Source organism: Manacus vitellinus, unplaced genomic scaffold, assembly GCF_001715985.3.
Source record: "Manacus vitellinus isolate BGI_N305 unplaced genomic scaffold, ASM171598v3 scaffold_19_pilon, whole genome shotgun sequence".
Classification (NCBI taxonomy): Eukaryota; Metazoa; Chordata; class Aves; order Passeriformes; family Pipridae; genus Manacus; species Manacus vitellinus.
The window spans coordinates 1,515,026-1,525,149 of NW_021939395.1; the positions used below are offsets into that span (position 1 = coordinate 1,515,026).

Below are 10,124 nucleotides of genomic sequence, written 5' to 3' on the forward strand. Positions count from 1 at the left end.
TGCAGCTGCTTCCCTCAGTAACACTCCTGAGGAAAGCAAACCTGACTCTGTGACAGTGATTACAGCTTTCTGCAGCATTTTATTTCAGTAAATTCAAGTATATAATGAATACTCTCCTACACACACTATTTTAGAGCCAAAGCTGTAGTTTTGGGACACATCCTCTGCATGGCATCACCCAACACCTCGGGGGAAGAGCTGTGTTGGTCTCTGTGTTAGAATTCCTGTGTTCTCTCCTCTGCAGTTTCATGAGCAATGACTGACTCCTACAGCCACTTCTCACCCCCCCCAGTCCTCTGCACACAAATCCTGCTGTTTTCCTTCCAGCTGTATAATCCCAGCCACTTTCCAGGAAAGCTAGAAGGGGTCAGGACACACTTTAGCTCTTTGAATCACAGACATTTCACTGCAGGACTGTTCTGTCTGTGCTCTCAGCTCAGCAGAGCTCAGGGGCAGAGCTGACCCCAAACTGCTCATTAACCCTCCTCTGTCTCAGTCTATCATGACATGCTGAACAACCCCCTCATTAACAGTGCCCTGGGCACACTGGGACAGGCCAACCTTCCATCACGGCCTCATTAACATCAATATTCAAATGAATTGCTAAAGACACCCCTGCCTTGCTGTGCCCCAAGTGCTCTGCTCAGCTTCCAGCACCGACCACAGAGAGAGCTCCCCGTGGGGATCATGGCTGCATTTCACACAATATTCAGAGTTGGAGTGAGGGGTCTTTTCTTCCCTCTGCTCCTCGAGCTTGTTTGGCACCACAAAGCATTTCCACAGCACCAGGAAGAGGAAATCCAGCTTCACAAGCTGAAAAAGAGGTTAAGAGGGGTAAAAGGAAGAGCACTGCACGCTGCCCCAGGCCCACAGCATCACTCCCCTCACCTCTGAGCACCAGGAAGTCACACAGACACCAAAGTTTTAGAGAAACATTTATTATAGGGTTGCAGAATTTATGCCAATATAAAGTCCCTTAATAAAACTCTCGAGTTTATCAACTGCAGGACACTAACTCTTGGTTATCTTTAAACTGCAGCTTTCAAAAAAAAGGAACATTGCTCTGACTGCAGCAGTAAAGCTACTTGCTCATAAAAAGTTGATCTAAAAAGTTTATATAAGCTGGAGTAGTTTAAGTTTACAACTACAGTCACATTCACAAGTGAGCTACAGCAGAAGAGATCCTTGAAAGAGGAAGTTACGGGGTAAACCAAGTCCTAACCAAAAATACTGACAAGCTTTAAGAGCAACTCTATCCAAATCTAACAACTAAATGCCACAAAACCAAACCGAGGGAGAAGAACTCAACGTAAGCTCGGGGAAGGTTCCAAATATACATACGAATTCAATACAGTAATTGCACAAAAGAAACAGGGTAGTGTTAAAGGTTTCTGGTCACTGAGCTTGGATTTTACATGCTTCACACATGGTCGTTAAAATAAACCTTTAATGATCCAGATGAGGGGGGTTGAGCCAGGACAGGGAGCGCAGAGCTACTCTACAGAACTACACAAGATGTGCAAACCACAGATTATTAATATTAATCATTCTGTGAAAGTTAAGGTGAACATAACTGGTTCCAGCCAAGGAACTGGTTAACTTTTTTATATATATATATATTTTTCTGCCATTCCCAGGTTACACTAAATCAAACACATTCAACAGATAAACTGGTATTAGCCTTCTAAAAAAAAAAAACCCTTACTCAAATTTAAGTTTTACATGAGACAACTAAAAAGTTATACCAAGGATCAACGAAAGCTGAAATGGTGACTTTGTCTTTTGAAATACAAGCAGTACACAGAAGATGCATAAGGCTTTTGATTATCACTGCACGGTTTAATTTCAGAAGTCGATGTCTAACGCTCAGACTTCCCAAGGGAGGTGGGAACAGGTCACCTCTCATCCACCACCCTTCACTGCTGACAGATCTTTGTTTCAACAACGAAAGAGTTTTCGAAGTGTCTGATGGAGTGACAGTTCTCTGCTGCCCGTTTCTGCACACCTGGGGACGAGAGAGGACGACAGCTGAGTGAAGCACAGCCACAGCCCAGCAGCAAGGACTGCCAGCTTTGTATCATCACAAACAGCAGCAAGATACCATCACTCAGTACATCGTGTTTCTTCAGCCAGGAGTTGCCAGCAGAGCCTGGCATTGGGTTGTTTTCCATCAGAAATCCCCCACCCAGCGTGCATTTCCCAGGGTGTGCTCTGCAGAGCTGCCTTCACCTTGGGAGGATTTGCCACTCAGCTGATGACCTCCCTCAAGTTTTTCCTAACACTACTAAAGTGATTTTCTCTATTTTGGGACATGCCAGCATTGGGTCTGACCCAGGCAGTTTACCTGTATCAGCTGTGACTCTTCACTAGGGGACAAGAACAGAGCAGTTCTACAATCAAAGACAAGCTGCTCACCTAAGGCACTTCAGCAATTAAGAGAAGATTTATGCATTGCTTAATAAGCAGAGAATGTTCACAGTAAGCAAGAGAAGCACTAGCTCTTAAACCAAACCCAGCAGGGCACTGCTGTAGTTTATAAACACTTAAAACAGGCTCTGCTGCAATTCCAAGGCATTAAAATGGAGATGAAGTTTCCAGTGCCCATCTAACAGGATGACCTGTCTGGTTTCTCCCAGGCCTTCAAGTTAGAAATCCAGGGAACTGCCACAGAACCTGAGGTCAGTTTGATCCAACAGATCACCCAGGGACTCTACAAAATCCAAGAGCCAAAGCAGCAACAGCTACATGAGAGAAGTTAAAGGAGTTTATCCATTTCTGATTCATTTATGTGTGCATGGCTTGGACACACTGCAATAAAGTGTGCTTTATTATTATTATTGTCATTATTATTATTATTAATAATGATAATAATAATAAATGTGATTGGGAAGGCAAGACAAGTCCTGAACAATGTCCTCCTCAGCAGCAGCACTCTGTTGTTTGACTTGACTTTCCACCCTCTCCCCTCCACAGGTAAACAAGGAGAGTTACAGCACAGCAACAGTACTAGGAAACATTATTCATTTACCAGAATCCTTTTGTGCAAGAATTCTGTAGAAATCTTTTACTCTGCAGTGAAGATGTCAACAACATGCTCTAGCAGGATGATTTAAGGAAACATCACAAACACTCTTCACAGTACTGTCTGCAGACTTGCAGTGACAGCAGCTGTCAATTTAGCCCTGTTCCCAAAAATCACCCTCCCAACAGCTCCCAGACACGTGCCTCTCCCTCCCAGAAGGGCAGCAGTTCCTCTGCCTTCACGTGCCCTACACCATGAGTTACAAAGAATCCCTTTAATGTTCCCAAATAGGGAGCCTGCCCTCCATCCAGAACAGGACATTGTACAAGCAGCACATGTGGCTCCTGATGCTGCAACTGGGCTGAGAACTCTTGCCTAAGAGCTTGGCAGGAAAACAAGAGCAGAGAGTTCCAACAAACCAAACATTTGCATTCTGAAAGGCTCTATCTGACAAAGGATTAGCTCCCTGGGTTTGGTGGGAGCAGCAGATATGAAATGATTGAAGAGCTACAGTGAACCAAAATTCACAGCAATGGATTTCTGTATCAGAAGGTCAAAGCATTGACACCTCAGGCTCTTCCTCAGAATGGCAAGGTGGCAGGAGACAGGCAGTGAAGGAACAGCTCAGCAGCTCCTCTGAAGTGTCCTTCCTCTTTCAGAGAGGAAGTCTGGGATGTCCGGAGCTCACTGTTCAATTACTTTGTTTTTCAGAGCAAGTGAAGCAGAAGATAATGTTTGTACTTGGTGTTCCTGTAACCCAGTTTTAGATAGGACAGTGACAGAATAAGCTGCACCTACAGAGGCTCACATTATCTGATGGATTATATGAATTTTGGGGTTAAACTAACTTACAACTTTAACCACAAGACAGAACAGAAATAAGCTTAAATTCCAATTTGGCTTGGGCATGTGACCTGTAATTCTGTAAGTGAAACTCTCTCAGCATGTTCAAGTGACACATATGTGAAAGCACAGGAAATACCCAGCACATCTATGCTTGGCCTCAGCTCATGCTCAGCACTCAGATTTCCAAGTGTAAAAACTCCCAGGGTTTAAGTATCTCCCTCTTCCCTGCTGAACACTAGATTTACTTTGTTACTGAGGGGAACTTACCCAGGATCTGGTCTCTGCGCTGAAGTCTGAAGGTCTCTTTTCCCACACAGAGCTGGTAGATGAAGATGCCCAGATCAGACACATTATCAATCTCCTCTGTGACCACCATCTCCTCACGGACCAGGTAGGTCTGAGGCAGGTAAGAGCCAGTCTGAAAGAGAAAAAACCTGGAGATACAGACTTCTGCTAACAGACAAACCTCTACGTTTTACTCCTTGCTTTGGAAGGGCTTCAGGCTGCAGATTGCAGCTTTCCTTCTATTTAATACTAAGATATGCTGGGCTTGACCAGCTGCATACCAGAGAAGTTAAAACCTGACAAAGGCCATTTCAAACAGTTGCAGTTACACCCAAACAAAGCACATTTAACCTCAACGCTGCCGGCCTCACGTGAAGCAAAGGTAAACAGAACCTGGGCAAGTTTATTTGTGCACAACAAAGTTTGCAGGTAAAGCAGAAACAAAGTATTGTGAAAGGTTCCAGGTTTGAGGCAATATATTTCTAATATTAAAAAAGCAGGGCAACACAAAAAAGGCTTCATCAGAAGATCACAGCAGTACAAACAGCCTCCCACCCCTCACAAGCAACTCCTAAAAACAGGGGCAAGGAGATGCTCCAGGGAGATACAGAGCTTGTCTTCAAGAAGCAAACAAGACCAGTGGCCTCTTGAATTAGGTCTAAAACAGTCAATGACTTTTTCAAAAAGTCCATTTGACACCCCACAGCTGAGTACTGCATTTAATTGGGAAGTAGCAGCAAGCTCTATGAACTTGACCCATAAGTCACCTTGGAAAAACACCAGTTTTAGTGACTGAAGAGTCCAGATGCTTGTGGTGAGCTCATAACTGCAGTGCCAACAACAAGGGAACAAGTTACCATTGTTCTTTTCATCAAAACTCTCACGGGGCAAACGAGCTTTCCGGGAGGAACTTTCAGGTTTAGGCTTTCAATGATATTTGGAGCTTTATCAAATTCCTTTCTAACAGCTAAATTTAACCTTATCTGCTGGTTGCTTTCAGCTCTCATAAAGCCAGGTATTAATAAGAGCATTAGGCATGAATCTACTCAACATAATATCCACTGACAGCTGGCCTTAACTCCAGCACAGTGACTGAGCCAGGGGATTATGGACTTTGATGGCAGGAGGACTGTTCCAGTAAGAGCCTGGAGTTCAGGAGCAGCACCAGCTCTCTTATCAAAAGCCATCTTGTCAGCACAAGTCAGCAGCAAAGCTGCACATACCGCCAGCTTTGCAAAGAGATCCATCAGGTTCCTTGGAGGCATCACTATGGACGTGTTCAGCGGGATCACGTAGCAGTTGCCCAGTTGCAAGTCGAGATACGCTGTCAAAAGCTATTTTAAAAAAATAAGGTTTCAATTAATTAAGGGGGCCTTGGATTATTAAAACACAGCTTTACAAGGACTAAGGAGGAAGCTGAAGAAGCTGAGATCACACACAGATAGGCTCAAGAGACGCATTCAGGAACTGTCTACTGTGAGAACTGAAATGTTAACAGCTTTGCAAGCCAAAAGTGGTTACAGTGATAGTTTACAAAACCTCTGTACAGAATAGAAAGCTGACTATAAAAGCAGTTTTTATCATAATTCTAAAGGAGTACAGTTTGTACTAACACAGAGGAAGTATTTGTGATCATGCTCTCAAAACTGAAGAGGTCTAATTAGGCACAGTGCAAACAAAAGGTAGCCAGCTGCTGAGAAACAATCACTCCCTGTAAATAGTTCTTCAGGAAAAGTATTAAGCTCTAGAAGGTCTCATCAGCATTACCACCGAGCACAAGAACTGCAGAAACTAGAATTATCTATTTATTCTATCAACATTGCCAAGGTTGGCTTTACAAACAACCTACCAGAGCTTTTACAGCTGACTAAGGATAAATGTTAATACTACTGACATGACTTCAATAAAAAAGTCAAATTAAAGCCATCCTCCCATCTTTGCCTTACAGAAAACCCATGCAACTAACACAGCATTGTCAGGTCAAGGTTTCAGCTGCTTCAAGTGCTTTTTCAATTCCCTTCTCCAAAGCCCACACGTGTTTGCAATCCTGCATTTTGCTGTAAGTTCGGCAAAGCCTCAGTTTCTTAGCTCACATTTACAATATTCTTCTACCCTCACTGCCACTTACAGAGGGTTCCTGACCAAACAGCAAGCGGCACTTCCAGACATCCCACGGGCAACAATATTTAAAGTTGCACTGCAGGAAGATGCATCTTCCTGAGAAACAACTCAGGGAGAGGAGTTCACCCCCACGTGACTGCAACACCCTCGCAAAGTTAATCCCATTGCAGAGTTCAAGGGGTCAGATCTCCCACACTCAACCCAACCCCGAAGAGCAGCTGGCACTGGCAGAGCTGCGAGGCCCCAGAGTGGCAGCCCCGGGGCCGGGCCGTGCCCGCAGTGCCTCACCCTGTCGAAGTCGTGCACGATGGCGGCGGGGTCGCTGTCGGAGAACTTGGGCACGGGCACGTCGATGATGGCGATGTTGTCGTCCTCGCGGATCTCGGCCTCCTCGGCGATGGGCAGGAAGTACGGCTCGGCCGCCCGCTCCCGGCCCTCGTTCTCAAAGTAGCACATCTCCCCTCGGTACACCTTGTGCTGGGAGAGCAGGCTGGTTAGGCACAGCACACGAGCCTGAAAGCTGCAGCTCTGACAGCTCTGCTGTGACACAGCACAGCTCTGTCACAACTGCAGCTCTTAGAAAGGACACCACGGCCCTCACATCCCACTTCCTGAAGGTTTCCTAGTGTAGTGTAATCCATTTATAATTACACTCTTATATTCACTGCTGCTTAAACAAAAAAGAACTTGGAGATTACCTTGGGCATGAAGTACTTGTAGATGCAGGCTCCTCCAACAACCACCCCCGCCAAGATGAAGGCGAGACCCAGCAGAGTCAACAGGCATCTTCCAGACGAGCTTTCACCCCTGTGTGTGGCAACTTCTGGGTCCTTGAAATAAAGAGGGATGAGAACTTAGAAAGTGCAGCTGCTCTGAATTTAAAGTGAGCTGTTATCGACTGCTTCACTTCGACCCACCATCTTCTGCTTCTTCTAACTGTGAGAACTGCAAGCCAGCATCATACAGTAAGAAAACACTTACATGAAATATTACTGCATCAGATTAAGATCAATTTTCAAACGGTCCTGAGAGTATTTTCTTAGTTAGATGATGTTTGCTAGACAAACCTTTGTCCAGAAACTATTTGAAGTGTAAGAAATTTAAATAACTTTAATAATAAAGATACAGTGCTGCAGCTACGACATAGTTCAAAGAAAAAGCAGGATTTGTAGATCAAGGTCATTGAGGAACAGAGTGTTTTCAGGCCTCTTCCCTCTCCTCCTCTGGCTATCACGTGCACTAACACTACTTTTCCTCACAAAGCTGGATTAAGAGACCAAGATGCGACTTTGTTGGCTGGGGAACAGACAACTGGCACAAGCCACCAGCTTTAAGAACTTTTAATATGCACAAGCAAAGTCCACTCTGAAAGAAAACCACTCGTCAGCTTAAACTCAGCTTCCAACTATGCCAAATAAAAACAAGGCCCTGTGGCACATCCTACCCTGCAGCTTCAAAATACTGTCTCTTCTACCTAAATCCCAGGAAGTTTAATTTCTAGCAGCCTGAAACCTTTCTCTTTAGTCCAATAACTAGTTCTGCCTGGTGTTCCCTCAAACACAAGATAACTGCACCCAAGGGAAACTACTCTCACATAAGGTGGTGGTGAGTTGAGCAATACCAACCACAAAGGCAGTGGTGGTGTCTGAATGGCAGATTTAACCCTCCAGAGTTCCTTCAGCACCTTCCCAGACTTCCAGGTGAAAGGCTGACACAAGCCAAGTGGAGAGGGGAACAGCAAAAGTACTTTGAAACACCAAACCATCAGAAGAGACATTTCCTTTGGGCAAACACACACTGGGTTTGGGTCTTTCAAATGGAAAAAAAAAAAGGGGCAAAACCCCAAAGCAACCAAACCCACATTTAGATAACCTCTGTATTTGGTCAAGTATGTCCCTTTAATGATTCCTGATTCTGGGATTTAGTAGCTCACTTTCAAGATCTGCTCTTTGTAGTGGTCAGGAAGGAAGAAAACTGGATTTCACAGTAAAAGATCTTTTCCTGTGAGGTGCTCCCAGAGTCAGTGGCTGGACTGGGCACAGCAGCTTCCATGGCCTTCACTGGGTGCCACTGTCTGCACTCCAGAGAACACAGCACGTGAAGTGACCTGTGCTCACAACAAGCCACAGCATTATCACCAAGGCTCCACATACTCCCTGCTCAGCAAGATGCAGCAGCATAAAAGTCAAACATCAGTTATGCAAGTCCTGAAACAAAACCCAAGCTGTTTCGTGAAAGTCAATACTCCCACATTCCACTCGCACATCCTCCAAACACAAAAATGTTGCTTCAGCTGCTACAATTGGCTTGATAAGCATTTGTTCAAAACAAAACAAAACAAAAAACCTGAAAAAGCAAACCCAACTTCAAGTCAGAATTATGCCACATTTATATGGTGCTACATGAAAAGCATCATTCAGGGTTAACCAGCTTTATTAATTCTGTTCTCTTCACATTCTCCCACTTGAACCTCCACCTTTCAGTGCCTTACTCATCCAGCCTGTCACTACTTGAACACACCAGTCTGCAGCAGTTTTGGCACCCCAGCCATCCCAGTGCCGGAATGATGTCGACATGTAATGAGCTGCACTTGCACTACACCTATTTTAAACAGGGCAAAGGGATTTTAGCACATTAAGCAGCAATGTGGGCAGCTCAACCTGAAGGGCTGACAGAGCCGAGAACACAGGAAGACTTTGCTCCAGTAGGTTACAAAACCTCTGCTAAAAAATAACACATAAAAATCACTAAAAAACCTACACAGAAAATGCAGTGCTAAGCTGTAACAAGCTTAGACCTTGTTACAAACGAGGAGTAAGAGAGGAAAAGAAAAATCATTTATTGTAACACTGTTGCCAGTCAGTCCCATCCCAAAGACTGCAGGGAGGGTATTCTGCAACCTCAAGGGTTTCCTGCAGATATTCCAGGGGACTTTTATTGTGCTGTTTCAGCCAACATGAGCCCTCAAGCTTGTTTGCTCTGCACAAATATTCCAGCAAAAGGAGACATTAACAACCACTCGAACAAGTCTGTCTTGGAGTAAAATTATGAACTTGATGTTTACAGGCAACTCCAAGCCCTGAAGTCAGAGTGAAGAGCTGTTAAAAACCCACGTAGTGCAAACACTGAGAATATTCCAAATTGAGAGGAGCAGCTCCCACGAGAAGAAAAAAAGGAGTGTAGGTGTTTATTAGAACTATTATATTCAGAACTTGCACGGTACAGGGCTGCAAATATATATACATATATATATATATATATATAGAAGAAGTTGCCTCAGGAGTAGCTGATGAGTTTGTCTCACAAGAAACTGGTTAACAACATCTTCAAAATTTAAATTATTTATCTACCCTGTTTCCCTACTTTCTCTCCGTCCTTTTGATCTTGTAACTCGGAGCTACTGTGTTAAACGTGCACACATAAAAGTCCTAAAGCTCAGAAGAGTGCACTGAGCAATAAAATCACACTACATCCCTTCTCCTTCTAAAGGGAGGCTATTTCAGGTGAGGCTGAGTGGGCTGGAAGGCCAACTACCTTCCTGATTACAGCTTAGAAGGGGAAAAAAAAGAAAAAACCCAGACACTAGAGTCCAACTCCACAAGTTCTGATGTTGCTTTTTTAAGTTTCCTTACTCCCTCATTACAAATAAACTCGGATCACCCCACATTCCCCCTCCAGAGCCACTGCTGTATTTACCTAGAGGGTGAGCCGACTAAAAGCAAGGCACCTCCAAAACGAATTTCCCACAAACCGGGAAGGTTCCACCCGAGCCAGGGACGCGCGGCTCACTGGGAAGGAAAAGCCAACCGCAGGGCGCTCGCCCGGGTTTCTATTTAAAACCCTTCATGGT

At 44.5% G+C, this 10,124-nt stretch overlaps 1 protein-coding gene across 1 annotated transcript; it reads right to left on the reverse strand.

The window, feature by feature from the left end:
• Positions 1-922: 922 nt before the first annotated feature.
• Positions 923-7,124, reverse strand: ITM2A (integral membrane protein 2A). Its single transcript, XM_018070734.1, has 5 exons — positions 6,973-7,124; positions 6,563-6,751; positions 5,377-5,487; positions 4,136-4,286; positions 923-2,005 (listed from the first exon to the last, which is right to left on the reverse strand). The coding sequence occupies exons 1-5, from the start codon at positions 6,979-6,981 to the stop codon at positions 1,917-1,919; spliced, it is 549 nt and encodes a 182-aa protein (XP_017926223.1). The 5' UTR covers positions 6,982-7,124; the 3' UTR covers positions 923-1,916.
• Positions 7,125-10,124: the final 3,000 nt, after the last annotated feature.